Source organism: Parambassis ranga, chromosome 2, assembly GCF_900634625.1.
Source record: "Parambassis ranga chromosome 2, fParRan2.1, whole genome shotgun sequence".
Classification (NCBI taxonomy): domain Eukaryota; kingdom Metazoa; phylum Chordata; class Actinopteri; family Ambassidae; genus Parambassis; species Parambassis ranga.
The window spans coordinates 10290750-10309570 of NC_041023.1; the positions used below are offsets into that span (position 1 = coordinate 10290750).

General features: G+C 45.0%; 3 protein-coding genes across 3 annotated transcripts; all 3 read right to left on the reverse strand.

The window, feature by feature from the left end:
• Positions 1-2271: 2271 nt before the first annotated feature.
• Positions 2272-4453, reverse strand: LOC114432300 (uncharacterized). The gene is made up of 5 exons (XM_028400226.1): positions 4267-4453; positions 3461-3617; positions 3219-3355; positions 3014-3139; positions 2272-2930 (listed from the first exon to the last, which is right to left on the reverse strand). Exons 1-5 carry the CDS (start codon positions 4327-4329, stop codon positions 2535-2537), a joined length of 879 nt encoding a protein of 292 aa, XP_028256027.1. The 5' UTR covers positions 4330-4453; the 3' UTR covers positions 2272-2534.
• Positions 4454-6855: 2402 nt separating this feature from the next.
• Positions 6856-7585, reverse strand: LOC114432221 (thymidine phosphorylase-like). The gene is given in 4 exon segments (XM_028400095.1): positions 6856-6868; positions 7050-7140; positions 7221-7350; positions 7493-7585. Coding segments are annotated over 4 exon segments (327 nt in total).
• Positions 7586-8956: 1371 nt separating this feature from the next.
• Positions 8957-11322, reverse strand: LOC114432307 (uncharacterized). Its single transcript, XM_028400234.1, has 5 exons — positions 11145-11322; positions 10179-10335; positions 9937-10073; positions 9730-9855; positions 8957-9638 (listed from the first exon to the last, which is right to left on the reverse strand). Exons 1-5 carry the CDS (start codon positions 11205-11207, stop codon positions 9243-9245), a joined length of 879 nt encoding a protein of 292 aa, XP_028256035.1. The 5' UTR covers positions 11208-11322; the 3' UTR covers positions 8957-9242.
• Between the last annotated feature and the right edge of the window lie 7499 nt (positions 11323-18821).

The window sequence follows — 18821 nt, forward strand, 5'->3', positions numbered from 1 at the left end:
ATAAATATTAAGCAATTTCGGTGTCATTTTTAACATGGGAGTCTATGAGAGAGCCCTTCAACGAGGGTCATCTGCCAAACTATCTCCTCCTACAAATTTCAAGCTACAGACTCTATTTTAGTCTTAAAACGCTTATTAGATGCCGCTCTATCAAACTTATATTCAGAATTTTCTAATTCCAAATCGTTTCCGCACGCCAGGCTCTCAAAGTTGGAGTGGTTTTTGAGGTCTCCTCTGCTGTTACCATGGTGACAGGCTGACACACAGAGGCATACAAAGCTCTGAATTGCTCTGATTCTCCAGCAATTCAGAGCAATCCTTCACATCAGCATTCAAAGCAATGCTTCAGCTACAGCAATCAAACTTGTTAACCATCAGTGCTGATGATATGTTAGAGGAAGAGAAGCTGAGACACACACAAAATACAAAATAAGACAATTCACTGCTGTTACTGTGAGATCCATCCTGTTCAACAGACAGACAGCAGCTCAGAGGACAGATGCTCCACAGACAGGTGCAGCTTCCTGACAGCTTCCACTTGTGTGTGTGTGTGTGTGTGGCTACAGACAGCCTGAAGACATAGACAGACACTCTGCTGTCCCTGCAGGCTCTGACAAATACTTTGTTTCCTCTTTATTTTTTCTATATACACACAGACTCCAGTCTCTGTCCACTCTGGGGAAATGAAAGATGTTCATATAAATAAATTGGGTGACATAAATGAGCTGGATCCAGTAAAGCAGTCAAATACGAGGCCTGACAGCTGGATCTCTGAAGAACAGCCAGGACTCAGTAACATGAGAGGCAACTGTTAATGATTCATGGCAGCACGCTCTGTTGCTGGCCTACATATAGACGGTCTGTAACCGCTGTGTGACACAGTGAGTCCACACATTTGAACTGTGTGTTGTGTTACTGCACTTTGTTGTGTAAATGGTCAAATATGCACTGTTTGTTCAATATAGGGAGAGGAACTTCTTCATTTTTCTGTTATGTTCACGTACATTTCAGAGGGAAATACTGTTACTCTACTCAATATTTGTATAACTTTAAAAGCACTAACTTTAAAAGCACTAACTTTTAAGCGTAAGTTAAAACAAATATTAAAAGATCAGGTTACACTAGTGGGTCAGTCTCTGAGCAGTGTGTAATATGAGTTGTTATATCCCCTAAAATAGTAATCTTTCCCTCTTAATTCATCACATTTCATTCATATTCAGCATCCTTTTGTAGCACATATATCTTTGTGGCCGCTCAAACACACACTTTCCTCCAGATCAAGGTTTTATCTGATGAAATCTCACAAAGAAACACGACCTGACAAGGCGTCTTTCTGTGGTGTCTCTGTTCAGTCACTGTTTTATTAATGCAGCCACACGCCTGTTAAAGTCCGAATGGAGTCATGAAAAAACAGAGGGAGGGGGGTGGGGACCAATATCGAGTTTCTCGGGCAAAACAATGGGGATCCGGTCAGGTTGCGTGCACTTATTGTCCCTGTTCATGTGCAGCATGCTGACCAGTCTGAATCCTCTCTAACATCACGGAGGTCCCACTGAAAACTTTATTTATTCTCTCTTTCCAATAATCTTTAACTTCGCAGGACACATGTGTCAGTTCAGTGACAACAGTCTCATATCAGGAGTAACCTGTGTCATCCGTTTGGCTTTAGCAGACCTGTCAGGCAGAAGGAAAGCTAAGAGGTCAGAGGTCACAGGAACAGCTGAATACCCACAGCACAGTCACACACAGATCACACCCACAGGCTCACGCTGAAAAAAATACGAACAAAAACAACAGGTTGAAACTTCCTCATGTTACTCAGACTTTTCCTAGTAGCTCATCTAAAGGGAAATGAAACAGCGCCATCTCAAGTCCAACAGGAGTAGTAAGAGTAAAATAAAAATAAAACAGGTTAGAAACGTTAATAAACATTCAAGTAAAATCCAGGCAAGTGAAGACCGATCAGTCATATATCATCAGTCATATATAATGCAACTAAAACTGTGTGCAGTAAAATCTTGTCTACTATAAATCCAATATGGGTATAATCACAAGACAGTGCGTTAGATTGTCTGATCTCAGAGGGAGGAGTTGTACAGTTTGATGGCCACAGAAAGGAATGACCTCCAGTGGCACTCAGTGGTGCATTTAGGAGGGATCAGTCTGGCTACTGAAAGTACTCCTGTTCCTCAGCAGCACGTGGTGCAGGAGTACTTTCAGTGCCAGACTGATCCCTCCTAATTGCAAATATATATAATAATGTTACCTCCATTAAAGTGCTGATGCTTAATGACATCCTGTCCATTTACCTGCAAACAATATATATCTTAAAGAGGAGTCTTCACAGTGCAAAATGTTTGAGTTTGGCTCACGTCCTATGAAGTGGCTGTTTCACCACAATCGGCCACGTAGTAAGCGTAGGTGAGACTTTCTGACGCGTGTCCAGCTGAAGTGACTACAAAGTCCTGCAGGTCCGAGAACAACGTTTATTTTAATTCAACATTCCAGAGCATAAACCCAATCCACTATTGGGTTTATGTGATGCAGACAGGAGGGAGGCCACTGTCGTCACCTCCAGTGTCTTTCACCCACCCTCCTTCCTCACCAGCTTTTTGACCAATCTGTCTGTCAGGACTGACAGGTAACTGCAGCGGCACCACAGGGGTAATGGTTGCATCTTCATCACCCTTAGTGGTGCAGACAGGAGCGGGGCCACTTTTTTCCCTGCCGTCACCTCCAGCCCTTCTCACCCACTCTCCTTCCTCACCAGCTTTTCGACCAATCTGTCTGTCAGGACTGACAGGTAACTGCAGCGGCACCACAGGGGTAATGGTTGCATCTTCATCCTCCTCAGTGATGCAGACAGGAGTGGGGCCACGAATACGTGCAGACTTGACTCTTAAACGTGTTTTGAGCGTATCTTCCTTTGACTGAAAAATCAAGCATGTGAGAGAGAAGACATTAGAAGAAGGTGGTTAGTACACACACACACACACACACACACACACACTACCTTGCGTCTCTCATGAGCGAGCCTCATCTTCTCATCAATCTGTTCTCTGCTGCGGGGAGCTTTTTTGACACTCAGAGACTTAAGTCTGGCAGGGTACCTTCGCCGGAACCCTTCACTGTCATCCAGCTGACACACACACACACAATGTTACATATTTTATCATAGCATTGATAATGTGAATGAAGCATGCTAACAAGGTGCCCACCATGATGATGTAGGCCTCTCCTGCGCCACTGCCGGCCTCTCTCTGCCCTTCTATGATGATTCCCTGCTGACGCAGTTCCTCCAGGATCTCTCTAGCCGTTGGACGGTTCTGTTCTGTGCTGTTTTGCAGCAGCTGACCTGGAGCAGCAGACAGAACATAAACACATTTTAAGACACAGGTTTTCTCTCTCCAGCCTGTGTGGAGCACATCCTCACTGTGCTGTGTTTCTTTGTTCCCCTCACTTTCTGTGACGCTCACTGATGTTAGAGGAGGAAGGTTACTGGGCACTGTGTTGGGTAAGTTGGGGATCTCTGTGTTCTCCATCACCACCCCGCTGTCCGCAGTGCCCTTCGACACAGCAGAGTCCCTACGACCGCTGAGTTTACTTGTAGTTTCCTCCTGGCAGCACACACACACACACACATTATCACAATTTGACAGCATCCTGAATCCCAGACGTGACGTTGTCTTGGTGACATCATCATTGTGTTGACATATTGTCATGAATACAGTAACTCAGCAACAACAATGATACACTACAAAGAGATTGAAGTAAATTTTGCCAATTTTGGCTGGTGTAAATGTAGAACCAGAGAAAATCTGTCACTCTTCAGAGGACAGGTATAATTTATATTTAACTAAATCTAACACTAAATTCATTTTTTTTAATTCAGTTAGTCTACAAACATTTTAAGGTTTATTATTAAGTATTAAATTGTTTAATTCAACTTATCCTTTTGTCATGTTTTAAAACATAAATATTAGCACTATGATTTGATCATTTTAAGGGCCATTTATTCACATTTATGTTCCATCCTTTTAAAAACTTAGACTATGTGTGCCGAATTTGCAAAGCCTAAAAAAGGACACATTTTCTGTATATTTCGATATATTCAATTGATTTTATTGATAGTGTTGTATGAGTAAGCACAGGTTTCTCACTTAGAGTTGCTAGTTTTGGTTAATAATGAATGAGAATCAGCAGCTAAATCATTGGTAGGATACAGTACGTAAATCTCTGTAACACGTCTCCACACACCGAGCCTACCTCCTGCACCTCCGCGCCTACCAGCGGCTCAACCGCCGTGTGCGTCGAGCTTAGGCATCCCATCTTCACCTCACAGCAGCGGTATGAGGTGAGCCCATAAAAAGTCCTCAAACATGCAGTTTAATCAGATTTCTTTCCTCGTGCCTGTTGACCGTGCAGCCCAGCATTCCTTCACTACACGGACTGTTGTTCGTCTCCATGGACCCGCCCCGTTGCTAAGGGCGCCGTTGCCACAATAAATCTGACGCCGGTTAAAGAGGTGACACCCGGAAGAAGCTCATGGTGTCACTGAGGGCGCCACATGTCACACTAGTGGTCACATTGGTCCACCTTATCAGAGAGCCCTGCTTTTCTGTGTCCTGTCCACCCAGTCACAAAAACTGCTTTCCCATTTTTGTGCATTAAAAAAACCTCCTAGCAGTAGGTGTCAAAGCTGCACCAGTGGCCTGTGCTAATGTAGGAGGGGGTGCAATCTGCAGATCTAAAACCAGACCTGCCAAATCATCAAATAATCGACTGAAGACAATCCGCTCAAAACTGCAGTGTAGTTCCTACAAACAGTGAGATCAGACTCTAGACTCTTGAATAAGGGTTACACATGAGAAACAGCACAGCTGACAGTAGCAGTCCCCTGTAATGAGGGCTGCAGTGTCCTGGGGAGGTAGACAACTGATGCATGGCACTTCAGCTCCACCTTCAGGGTGCACCAAGTCCTTCCTCCCTTACTTTTTTAAGCTAAATATGTCCCAACACATCAGCACATCATACTGTGTAAATGCCTTCCATGTCTTGAAAATACATTAACAGTCAACTTTCTTATTTTGGTGGTGGATGGAGTCTTTGACAGGCAGAGGATACACACAGCTCATACTCCACCTGCAGCCTTGACCAGGATCTACTCTTAATTATCATTGGTGCACTCACACAGATAAAAAAAAACTTTCATTTTTTTGCCTCAATGATCAGCAAAATCCGAGGAGACAGACTGCAGCTCCTTGTTCAGGTTCAAGCTCTGTTGTGTTTGCAAAACATTCAGCTCCAAGAGCAGGAAGTATTCATGGCAGTTATAGTACAGTTAAATATATGATTTTATCTGCTGTAAGCACCAAATCTAAATCAGGTACATTTAGAAAAGTATATATATTTTAAATTATTTATATGATCAGTCAGTGTGTTCGGATTGGTCACTGCTCCTCTACACACACACACACTCCATCATGTCTGCAGTCAAAGAGCAGTCAGCGTGTGTGTGTGCAGAATAACTCAGTTATTCAGACAGAAATCAGCTGCAGAAAGCTGCAGGTCAGACAGATACTCTCTGAATGTTGGTCATGTGACTGCTGCTCACATGTGACTCCATCATGGCTTCCTGCTTGTTGCTGAGGAGGGCAGGATGTTTAGATTTTACTGGATCTTGTTGGTGTGAACTCTTTATTTGAAGGGGGTCGTCAGAGTGAGAGAAGGACAGAGGTCAAGAATCAGACGTGACGGCTGAAGGCTGACTTTGTAATAAATGACAGTTTATTATAAAGGTTACAATCTGTCGCGTTGCAGAGCTCATCAGTTGTCATCGTGTGCTCTTAGATTTTTAGAAAAGGGAAGAAAAAACTACAAGTACACACACACCACTCCCTCCAGAAGAAACTACAGCCATACTGTAAAAAGAAGCTAGAGAGGAAGAGGAGGGTCACCATAAAACCTTAAAATGATTATAAGCAGGTGAAGATCAGAAGGAGGCAGGTTTCACACAGAAAACCGGGATTCTCAGCCAATCAGCAGGAAGCTAAGGGTGGTCAGTGTCGGATGTTGAAGAAAGAAAACCGACATCCCACCATTAATTATCAACGGGGACTATGTGGAGAAGGTGGCTGACTTCTGCTTCCTGGGTGTCCACATCGAAGACAACCTATACTGGAGTGTGAACACCGCTGAGCTGCTGAAGAAGGCCCAGCAGAGACTGTACTTTCTGAGAACACTCAGGAGGAATATCATCACACAGAGACTTCTGTGTCCTTCTACGTGCTGCCGTAGAATGAATGGTGCACTGACTGGAGAGCACTTTAAATTTCATTGTACTTGTGACAATGACAATAAAGATCTATCTATCTATCTAAGCTGGTAATCAGGTCGTGTAATAATGAGAGCGTGAAGCAGAGCAGCAGGTTCATGTAACTGTGCAGTGCTTGCGTTTCTCCGCTGCTGTTAAAAACAAAGTAAGAGTTGAAATGTCTGGAGTTGATTACAGGCGCGCTACAGTATCTCCTGCACCAGTGTGCGCTGGGTGCCTCCATCTGTTCCCACGGTCACAGTGTTCTCCAGTTGATTCACCTGGTCTTTGGATGGAGCTGGATCCTCGTAATGCAACCGCAGCCACGGGTCGCCTGAAAGCACACACCACGGTCAGCAGGCCCTGAACGCATCATCAACATGATGATGAACATCTTCAGCCATGACCTCTCACCTTTTTTGACCCTCTGACCCAGGGACGCCAGTAGCTCTGCCCCTACACTGTGATTGATAGGCTCCCCGACCTTTGATCGCCCCGCCCCCAATTTATGAAGAACCTGAGCCGGAACCAAACCGTCCACATCAAGGACTACATCTGCAGACATAAACGGAGAGGGGTTCACTGTCACCCGCTGTCACGTGAACGCACCATCACTGCACTGTTATGTTACCATCTGCTGGTGCCTTCAGTTCCATCTGATGCTTGGATTTTCGCAGCACACCGTAGTAATCACTTTGGGCCGAGGAAAGCATCCGAGCCGTCTCAATGGCCACACCCTGGGTCTTTATACAGAGCGGCACGTCCAAACTTCACGTCTAGCACCAGGGCAGTCAGCGACTCTGCTCCTTTCTTTGAGATGATGGAACCTGAACACACAAACACGACACGTTCCAACACACAATGCACACACAAGCATCAGGGGAGGTCATTAATCCCGAGTCAGCACCAGCGATGAGCGGTAAGTTGTCCACGGTGCTGGTGGCGTCCCGCACAGCGTACAGGACTCGATCTGCAGGAACCAACATCTTCGTCTGACCCACAATGCAACAGCCCACTGAGGCCAGGATTTACCTGATCTGCAGGTCAGACCAGAGAGGGCGTCACACATGGAGGTACAGATCTGCTGCAACCTGAACCAGGACTCCAGATCAAATGCACTGACTGGATGATTTTGACCTGAAGATTTATTTTCATTCATGAGTGAAGAGTCTGCCCCACCTGCTGTCCTGATTGGTGGATGTTGAATCCTGGAATAGATTCCAGTTTATCCAGAGTTCCTCCTGTGTGAACTAAGCCCTGCCCACTGATCATAAGCACCTGACAAGCACACACATGAGGACACACACATGAAGTGCTTCTCTGGAATCTGCTGGAACTTTGAGGATTTTAGTTTGTATAAACTGATCACTCAATAATAATCAGTACAATATATGATAATCCACAACGTGGAGTCTATCTTACAGCCACAGGTAGCTAGCGCTGGTGCTAACACCAGGCTAACTTTGTCTCCCACCCTTCCTGTCGAGTGTTTGTCGACCATCAAATTCTTCCACTCCTTCGGCCATGACATCACTTCCCTGATTATATCATCTCCCTGGTCAGGGTCTGAATCTCCTTGTCAACCATCCCCTTCTGCCAGATCGCCATCAGCATGGCGCCTTAAAGACACAGAGGCAGAGGAGAGAGGTGCTGTATGCTGGGGTGCAAGGCAGGCAAATGCTTAAGAGGGGTGAGGTGGTTGGGTTGTGATCAAAGGAGTGAGAGCTCTTGCCGTTAATACAAGATTACACAACACACATTTTTTGGGCCGTAACGGTTCAGCACAGGCGCCTTACTTTCACTTTAGTGAACTAGCCAAACTTTATTTATTCTCTCTTTCCAATAATCTTTAACTTCACAGGACACATGTGTTGGTTCAGTGACAACTGTCTCATATCAGGAGTAACCTGTGTCATCCCTTTGGCTTTAGCAGACCTGTCAGGTAGAAGGAAAGCTAAGAGGTCAGAGGTCACAGGAACAGCTGAATACCCACAGCACAGTCACACACAGATCACACCCACAGGCTCACGCTGAAAAAAATACGAACAAAAACAACAGGTTGAAATTATTGCTGAACAAACACACACTGCCACTGTACATGCTTACAGTTAAAGAAAAGCTGGAACTTTATTGATTAATAAGCTTTTAATGTGTCTTTTCACATAAGGCACTTCCTCATGTTACTCAGACTTTTCCTAGTAGCTCATCTAAAGGGAAATGAAACAGCGCCATCTCAAGTCCAACAGGAGTAGTAAGAGTAAAATAAAAATAAAACAGGTTAGAAATTCTAAACGTTAATAAACATTCAAGTAAAATCCAGGCAAGTGAAGACCGATCAGTCATATATCATCAGTCATATATAATACAACTAAAACTGTGTGCAGTAAAATCTTGCCTACTATAAATCCAATATGGGTATAATTACAAGACAGTGCGTTAGATTGTCTGATCTCAGAGGGAAGAGTTGTACAGTTTGATGGCCACAGAAAGGAATGACCTCCAGTGGCCCTCAGTGGTGCATTTAGGAGGGATCAGTCTGGCTACTGAAAGTACTCCTGTTCCTCAGCAGCACGTGGTGCAGGAGTACTTTCAGTGCCAGACTGATCCCTCCTAATTGCAAATATATATAATAATGTTACCTCCATTAAAGTGCTGATGCTTAATGACATCCTGTCTATTTACCTGCAAACAATATATATCTTAAAGAGGAGTCTTCACAGTGCAAAATGTTTGAGTTTGGCTCACGTCCTATGAAGTGGGTGTTTCACCACAATCGGCCACGTAGTAAGCGTAGGTGAGACTTTCTGACGCGTGTCCAGCTGAAGTGACTACAAAGTCCTGCAGGTCCGAGAACAACGTTTATTTTAATTCAGCATTCCAGAGCATAAACCCAATCCACTATTGGCATAAACCCAATCCACTATTGGGTTTATGTGATGCAGACAGGAGGGAGGCCACTGTCGTCACCTCCAGTGTCTTTCACCCACCCTCCTTCCTCACCAGCTTTTTGACCTATCTGTCTGTCGGGACTGACAGGTAACTGCAGCGGCACCACAGGGGTAATGGTTGCATCTTCATCACCCTTAGTGGTGCAGACAGGAGCGGGGCCACTTTTTTCCCTGCCGTCACCTCCAGCCCTTCTCACCCACTCTCCTTCCTCACCAGCTTTTCGACCAATCTGTCTGTCAGGACTGACAGGTAACTGCAGCGGCACCACAGGGGTAATGGTTGCATCTTCATCCTCCTCAGTGATGCAGACAGGAGTGGGGCCACGAATACGTGCAGACTTGACTCTTAAACGTGTTTTGAGCGTATCTTCCTTTGACTGAAAAATCAAGCATGTGAGAGAGAAGACATTAGAAGAAGGTGGTTAGTACACACACACACACACACACACACACACACACACACACTACCTTGCGTCTCTCATGAGCGAGCCTCATCTTCTCATCAATCTGTTCTCTGCTGCGGGGAGCTTTTTTGACACTCAGAGACTTAAGTCTGGCAGGGTACCTTCGCCGGAACCCTTCACTGTCATCCAGCTGACACACACACACACACAATGTTACATATTTTATCATAGCATTGATAATGTGAATGAAGCATGCTAACAAGGTGCCCACCATGATGATGTAGGCCTCTCCTGCGCCACTGCCGGCCTCTCTCTGCCCTTCTATGATGATTCCCTGCTGACGCAGTTCCTCCAGGATCTCTCTAGCCGTTGGACGGTTCTGTTCTGTGCTGTTTTGCAGCAGCTGACCTGGAGCAGCAGACAGAACATAAACACATTTTAAGACACAGGTTTTCTCTCTCCAGCCTGTGTGGCGCACATCCTCACTGTGCTGTGTTTCTTTGTTCCCCTCACTTTCTGTGACGCTCACTGATGTTAGAGGAGGAAGGTCACTGGGCACTGTGTTGGGTAAGTTGGGGATCTCTGTGTTCTCCATCACCACCCCGCTGTCCGCAGTGCCCTTCGACACAGCAGAGTCCCTACGACCGCTGAGTTTACTTGTAGTTTCCTCCTGGCAGCACACACACACACACACACATTATCACAATTTGACAGCATCCTGAATCCCAGACGTGACGTTGTCTTGGTGACATCATCATTGTGTTGACATATTGTCATGAATACAGTAACCCAGCAACAACAATGATACACTACAAAGAGATTGAAGTAAATTTTGCCAATTTTGGCTGGTGTAAATGTAGAACCAGAGAAAATCTGTCACTCTTTCATTTCAGAGGACAGGTATAACTTATATTTAACTAAATCTAACACTAATTTCATTTGTAGTTTTTTTTAATTCAGGTTAGTCTACAAACATTTTAAGGTTTATTATTATGTCAATGTCAGTTTTATTTATATAGCACATTTATAAGGGCATTGCCCACCAAAGTGCTTAACATTAAAATACATAAAATAAACTCAAACTAATAAAATACATAAAAGAGACAAATGCAGTAAAATACAATAAAACAAAGATACAATCATGAAGCATAAAATCCCCAAGAGCTGCCAATACTCAGGCAAAGGCCAAGATTATTAAGTATTAAATTGTTTAATTCAACGTATCCTTTTGTTAGTGACATGTTTTAAAACATAAATATTAGCACTATGATGTGATCATTTTAAGGGCAATTTATTCACATTTATGTTCCATCCTTTAATTTGATTGACTGATTTTATTGATAGTGTTGTATGAGTTAGCAGAAGTTTCTCACTTAGAGTTGCTAGTTTTGGTTAATAATGAATGAGAATCAGCAGCTAAATCATTGGTAGGATACAGTACGTAAATCTCTGTAACACGTCTCCACACACCGAGCCTACCTCCTGCACCTCCGCGCCTACCAGCGGCTCAACCGCCGTGTGCGTCGAGCTTAGGCATCCCATCTTCACCTCACAGCAGCGGTATGAGGTGAGCCAATAAGAAGTCCTCAAACATGCAGTTTAATCAGATTTCGTTCCTCGTGCCTGCTGACCGTGCAGCCCAGCATTCCTTCACTACTCGGACTGTTGTTCGTCTCCATGGACCCGCCCCGTTGCTAAGGGCGCCGTTGCCACAATAAATCTGACGCCGGTTAAAGAGGTGACACCCGGAAGAAGCTCATGGTGTCACTGAGGGCGCCACATGTCACACTAGTGGTCACATTGGTCCACCTTATCAGAGAGCCCTGCTTTTCTGTGTCCTGTCCCCCCAGTCACAAAAACTGCTTTCCCATTTTTGTGCATTAAAAAAACCTCCTAGCAGTAGGTGTCAAAGCTGCACCAGTGGCCTGTGCTAATGTAGGAGGGGGTGCAATCTGCAGATCTAAAACCAGACCTGCCAAATCATGCAAATAATGGACTGAAGACAATCCGCCCAAAACTGCAGTGTAGTTCCTACAAACAGTGAGATCAGACTCTAGACTCTTGAATAAGGGTTACACATGAGAAACAGCACAGCTGACAGTAGCAGTCCCCTGTAATGAGGGCTGCAGTGTCCTGGGGAGGTAGACAACTGATGCATGGCACTTCAGCTCCACCTTCAGGGTGCACCAAGTCCTTCCTCCCTTACTTTTTTAAGCTAAATATGTCCCAACACATCAGCACATCATACTGTGTAAATGCCTTCCATGTCTTGAAAATACATTAACAGTCAACTTTCTTATTTTGGTGGTGGATGGAGTCTTTGACAGGCAGAGGATACACACAGCTCATACTCCACCTGCAGCCTTGACCAGGATCTACTCTTAATTATCATTGGTGCACTCACACAGATAAAAAAACCTTTCATTTTTTTGCCTCAATGATCAGCAAAATCCGAGGAGACAGACTGCAGCTCCTTGTTCAGGTTCAAGCTCTGTTGTGTTTGCAAAACATTCAGCTCCAAGAGCAGGAAGTATTCATGGCAGTTATAGTACAGTTAAATATATGATTTTATCTGCTGTAAGCACCAAATCTAAATCAGGTACATTTAGAAAAGTATATATATTTTAAATTATTTATATGATCAGTCAGTGTGTTCGGATTGGTCACTGCTCCTCTACACACACACACACACTCCATCATGTCTGCAGTCAAAGAGCAGTCAGCGTGTGTGTGTGCAGAATAACTCAGTTATTCAGACAGAAATCAGCTGCAGAAAGCTGCAGGTCAGACAGATACTCTCTGAATGTTGGTCATGTGACTGCTGCTCACATGTGACTCCATCATGGCTTCCTGCTTGTTGCTGAGGAGGGCAGGATGTTTAGATTTTACTGGATCTTGTTGGTGTGAACTCTTTATTTGAAGGGGGTCGTCAGAGTGAGAGAAGGACAGAGGTCAAGAATCAGACGTGACGGCTGAAGGCTGACTTTGTAATAAATGACAGTTTATTATAAAGGTTACAATCTGTCGCGTTGCAGAGCTCATCAGTTGTCATCGTGTGCTCTTAGATTTTAGAAAAGGGAAGAAAAAACTACAAGTACACACACACCACTCCCTCCAGAAGAAACTACAGCCATACTGTAAAAAGAAGCTAGAGAGGAAGAGGAGGGTCACCATAAAACCTTAAATGATTATAAGCAGGTGAAGATCAGAAGGAGGGAGGTTTCACACAGAAAGCCGGGATTCTCAGCCAATCAGCAGGAAGCTAAGGGTGGTCAGTGTCGGATGTTGAAGAAAGAAAACCGACATCCCACCATTAATTATCAACGGGGACTATGTGGAGAAGGTGGCTGACTTCTGCTTCCTGGGTGTCCACATCGAAGACAACCTATACTGGAGTGTGAACACCGCTGAGCTGCTGAAGAAGGCCCAGCAGAGACTGTACTTTCTGAGAACACTCAGGAGGAATATCATCACACAGAGACTTCTGTGTCCTTCTACGTGCTGCCGTAGAATGAATGGTGCACTGACTGGAGAGCACTTTAAATTTCATTGTACTTGTGACAATGACAATAAAGATCTATCTATCTATCTAAGCTGGTAATCAGGTCGTGTAATAATGAGAGCGTGAAGCAGAGCAGCAGGTTCATGTAACTGTGCAGTGCTTGCGTTTCTCCGCTGCTGTTAAAAACAAAGTAAGAGTTGAAATGTCTGGAGTTGATTACAGGCGCGCTACAGTATCTCCTGCACCAGTGTGCGCTGGGTGCCTCCATCTGTTCCCACGGTCACAGTGTTCTCCAGTTGATTCACCTGGTCTTTGGATGGAGCTGGATCCTCGTAATGCAACCGCAGCCACGGGTCGCCTGAAAGCACACACCACGGTCAGCAGGCCCTGAACGCATCATCAACATGATGATGAACATCTTCAGCCATGACCTCTCACCTTTTTTGACCCTCTGACCCAGGGACACCAGTAGCTCTGCCCCTACACTGTGATTGATAGGCTCCCCGACCTTTGATCGCCCCGCCCCCAATTTATGAAGAACCTGAGCCGGAACCAAACCGTCCACATCAAGGACTACATCTGCAGACATAAACGGAGAGGGGTTCACTGTCACCCGCTGTCACGTGAACGCACCATCACTGCACTGTTATGTTACCATCTGCTGGTGCCTTCAGTTCCATCTGATGCTTGGATTTTCGCAGCACACCGTAGTAATCACTTTGGGCCGAGGAAAGCATCCGAGCCGTCTCAATGGCCACACCCTGGGTCTTTATACAGAGCGGCACGTCCAAACTTCACGTCTAGCACCAGGGCAGTCAGCGACTCTGCTCCTTTCTTTGAGATGATGGAACCTGAACACACAAACACAACACGTTCCAACACACAATGCACACACAAGCATCAGGGGAGGTCATTAATCCCGAGTCAGCACCAGCGATGAGCGGTAAGTTGTCCACGGTGCTGGTGGCGTCCCGCACAGCGTACGGGACTCGATCTGCAGGAACCAACATCTTCGTCTGACCCACAATGCAACAGCCCACTGAGGCCAGGATTTACCTGATCTGCAGGTCAGACCAGAGAGGGCGTCACACATGGAGGTACAGATCTGCTGCAACCTGAACCAGGACTCCAGATCAAATGCACTGACTGGATGACTTTGACCTGAAGATTTATTTTCATTCATGAGTGAAGAGTCTGCCCCACCTGCTGTCCTGATTGGTGGATGTTGAATCCTGGAATAGATTCCAGTTTATCCAGAGTTCCTCCTGTGTGAACTAAGCCCTGCCCACTGATCATAAGCACACACATGAGGACACACACATGAAGTGCTTCTCTGGAATCTGCTGGAACTTTGAGGATTTTAGTTTGTATAAACTGATCACTCAATAATAATCAGTACAATATATGATAATCCACAACGTGGAGTCTACCTTACAGCCACAGGTAGCTAGCGCTGGTGCTAACACCAGGCTAACTTTGTCTCCCACCCTTCCTGTCGAGTGTTTGTCGACCATCAAATTCTTCCACTCCTTCGGCCATGACATCACTTCACTGATTATATCATCTCCCTGGTCAGGGTCTGAATCTCCTTGTCAACCATCCCCTTCTGCCAGATCGCCATCAGCATGGCGCCTTAAAGACACAGAGGCAGAGGAGAGAGGTGCTGTATGCTGGGGTGCAAGGCAGGCAAATGCTTAAGAGGGGTGAGGTGGTTGGGTTGTGATCAAAGGAGTGAGAGCTCTTGCCGTTAATACAAGATTACACAACACACATTTTTGGGCCGTAACGGTTCAGCACAGGCGCCTTACTTTCACTTTAGTGAACTAGCCAAACTTTATTTATTCTCTCTTTCCAATAATCTTTAACTTCACAGGACACATGTGTTGGTTCAGTGACAACTGTCTCATATCAGGAGTAACCTGTGTCATCCCTTTGGCTTTAGCAGACCTGTCAGGTAGAAGGAAAGCTAAGAGGTCAGAGGTCACAGGAACAGCTGAATACCCACAGCACAGTCACACACAGATCACACCCACAGGCTCACGCTGAAAAAAATACGAACAAAAACAACAGGTTGAAATTATTGCTGAACAAACACACACTGCCACTGTACATGCTTACAGTTAAAGAAAAGCTGGAACTTTATTGATTAATAAGCTTTTAATGTGTCTTTTCACATAAGGCACTTCCTCATGTTACTCAGACTTTTCCTAGTAGCTCATCTAAAGGGAAATGAAACAGCGCCATCTCAAGTCCAACAGGAGTAGTAAGAGTAAAATAAAAATAAAACAGGGTAGAAATTCTAAACGTTAATAAACATTCAAGTAAAATCCAGGCAAGTGAAGACCGATCAGTCATATATCATCAGTCATATATAATACAACTAAAACTGTGTGCAGTAAAATCTTGCCTACTATAAATCCAATATGGGTATAATTACAAGACAGTGCGTTAGATTGTCTGATCTCAGAGGGAAGAGTTGTACAGTTTGATGGCCACAGAAAGGAATGACCTCCAGTGGCACTCAGTGGTGCATTTAGGAGGGATCAGTCTGGCTACTGAAAGTACTCCTGTTCCTCAGCAGCACGTGGTGCAGGAGTACTTTCAGTGCCAGACTGATCCCTCCTAATTGCAAATATATATAATAATGTTACCTCCATTAAAGTGCTGATGCTTAATGACATCCTGTCTATTTACCTGCAAACAATATATATCTTAAAGAGGAGTCTTCACAGTGCAAAATGTTTGAGTTTGGCTCACGTCCTATGAAGTGGGTGTTTCACCACAATCGGCCACGTAGTAAGCGTAGGTGAGACTTTCTGACGCGTGTCCAGCTGAAGTGACTACAAAGTCCTGCAGGTCCGAGAACAACGTTTATTTTAATTCAGCATTCCAGAGCATAAACCCAATCCACTATTGGCATAAACCCAATCCACTATTGGGTTTATGTGATGCAGACAGGAGGGAGGCCACTGTCGTCACCTCCAGTGTCTTTCACCCACCCTCCTTCCTCACCAGCTTTTTGACCTATCTGTCTGTCGGGACTGACAGGTAACTGCAGCGGCACCACAGGGGTAATGGTTGCATCTTCATCACCCTTAGTGGTGCAGACAGGAGCGGGGCCACTTTTTTCCCTGCCGTCACCTCCAGCCCTTCTCACCCACTCTCCTTCCTCACCAGCTTTTCGACCAATCTGTCTGTCAGGACTGACAGGTAACTGCAGCGGCACCACAGGGGTAATGGTTGCATCTTCATCCTCCTCAGTGATGCAGACAGGAGTGGGGCCACGAATACGTGCAGACTTGACTCTTAAACGTGTTTTGAGCGTATCTTCCTTTGACTGAAAAATCAAGCATGTGAGAGAGAAGACATTAGAAGAAGGTGGTTAGTACACACACACACACACACACACACACACACACACACACACACTACCTTGCGTCTCTCATGAGCGAGCCTCATCTTCTCATCAATCTGTTCTCTGCTGCGGGGAGCTTTTTTGACACTCAGAGACTTAAGTCTGGCAGGGTACCTTCGCCGGAACCCTTCACTGTCATCCAGCTGACACACACACACACAATGTTACATATTTTATCATAGCATTGATAATGTGAATGAAGCATGCTAACAAGGTGCCCACCATGATGATGTAGGCCTCTCCTGCGCCACTGCCGGCCTCTCTCTGCCCTTCTATGATGATTCCCTGCTGACGCAGTTCCTCCAGGATCTCTCTAGCCGTTGGACGGTTCTGTTCTGTGCTGTTTTGCAGCAGCTGACCTGGAGCAGCAGACAGAACATAAACACATTTTAAGACACAGGTTTTCTCTCTCCAGCCTGTGTGGAGCACATCCTCACTGTGCTGTGTTTCTTTGTTCCCCTCACTTCCTGTGACGCTCACTGATGTTAGAGGAGGAAGGTCACTGGGCACTGTGTTGGGTAAGTTGGGGATCTCTGTGTTCTCCATCACCACCCCGCTGTCCGCAGTGCCCTTCGACACAGCAGAGTCCCTACGACCGCTGAGTTTACTTGTAGTTTCCTCCTGGCAGCACACACACACACACACACATTATCACAATTTGACAGCATCCTGAATCCCAGACGTGACGTTGTCTTGGTGACATCATCATTGTGTTGACATATTGTCATGAATACAGTAACTCAGCAACAACAATGATACACTACAAAGAGATTGAAGTAAATTTTGCCAATTTTGGCTGGTGTAAATGTAGAACCAGAGAAAATCTGTCACTCTTTCATTTCAGAGGACAGGTATAACTTATATTTAACTAAATCTAACACTAATTTCATTTGTAGTTTTTTTTAATTCAGGTTAGTCTACAAACATTTTAAGGTTTATTATTATGTCAATGTCAGTTTTATTTATATAGCACATTTATAAGGGCATTGCCCACCAAAGTGCTTAACATTAAAATACATAAAATAAACTCAAACTAATAAAATACATAAAAGAGACAAATGCAGTAAAATACAATAAAACAAAGATACAATCATGAAGCATAAAATCCCCAAGAGCTGCCAATACTCAGGCAAAGGCCAAGATTATTAAGTATTAAATTGTTTAATTCAACGTATCCTTTTGTTAGTGACATGTTTTAAAACATAAATATTAGCACTATGATGTGATCATTTTAAGGGCAATTTATTCACATTTATGTTCCATCCTTTAATTTGATTGACTGATTTTATTGATAGTGTTGTATGAGTTAGCAGAAGTTTCTCACTTAGAGTTGCTAGTTTTGGTTAATAATGAATGAGAATCAGCAGCTAAATCATTGGTAGGATACAGTACGTAAATCTCTGTAACACGTCTCCACACACCGAGCCTACCTCCTGCACCTCCGCGCCTACCAGCGGCTCAACCGCCGTGTGCGTCGAGCTTAGGCATCCCATCTTCACCTCACAGCAGCGGTATGAGGTGAGCCAATAAGAAGTCCTCAAACATGCAGTTTAATCAGATTTCGTTCCTCGTGCCTGCTGACCGTGCAGCCCAGCATTCCTTCACTACTCGGACTGTTGTTCGTCTCCATGGACCCGCCCCGTTGCTAAGGGCGCCGTTGCCACAATAAATCTGACGCCGGTTAAAGAGGTGACACCCGGAAGAAGCTCATGGTGTCACCGAGGGCGCCACATGTCACACTAGTGGTCACATTGGTCCACCTTATCAGAGAGCCCTGCTTTTCTGTGTCCTGTCCCCCCAGTCACAAAAACTGCTTTCCCATTTTTGTGCATTAAAAAAACCTCCTAGCAGTAGGTGTCAAAGCTGCACCAGTGGCCTGTGCTAATGTAGGAGGGGGTGCAATCTGCAGATCTAAAACCAGACCTGCCAAATCATGCAAATAATGGACTGAAGACAATCCGCCCAAAACTGCAGTGTAGTTCCTACAAACAGTGAGATCAGACTCTAGACTCTTGAATAAGGGTTACACATGAGAAACAGCACAGCTGACAGTAGCAGTCCCCTGTAATGAGGGCTGCAGTGTCCTGGGGAGGTAGACAACTGATGCATGGCACTTCAGCTCCACCTTCAGGGTGCACCAAGTCCTTCCTCCCTTACTTTTTTAAGCTAAATATGTCCCAACACATCAGCACATCATACTGTGTAAATGCCTTCCATGTCTTGAAAATACATTAACAGT

Bases quoted from the DNA above. Each gene is read 5' to 3' on its own strand.
- LOC114432300 (XM_028400226.1), bottom strand. From the start codon at position 4,329: ATGGGATGCCTAAGCTCGACGCACACGGCGGTTGAGCCGCTGGTAGGC. The intron at 3,356-3,460 runs GTGAGGGGAACA...CTGCTGCTCCAG, and splicing joins ATCAGTGAGCGTCACAGAAA to GTCAGCTGCTGCAAAACAGC. The intron at 3,140-3,218 runs GTGGGCACCTTG...TGTGTGTGTCAG, and splicing joins GAGAGGCCTACATCATCATG to CTGGATGACAGTGAAGGGTT.
- LOC114432307 (XM_028400234.1), bottom strand. From the start codon at position 11,207: ATGGGATGCCTAAGCTCGACGCACACGGCGGTTGAGCCGCTGGTAGGC. The intron at 10,336-11,144 runs GTAGGCTCGGTG...GTGTGCTGCCAG, and splicing joins TAGGCGCGGAGGTGCAGGAG to GAGGAAACTACAAGTAAACT. The intron at 10,074-10,178 runs GTGAGGGGAACA...CTGCTGCTCCAG, and splicing joins ATCAGTGAGCGTCACAGAAA to GTCAGCTGCTGCAAAACAGC.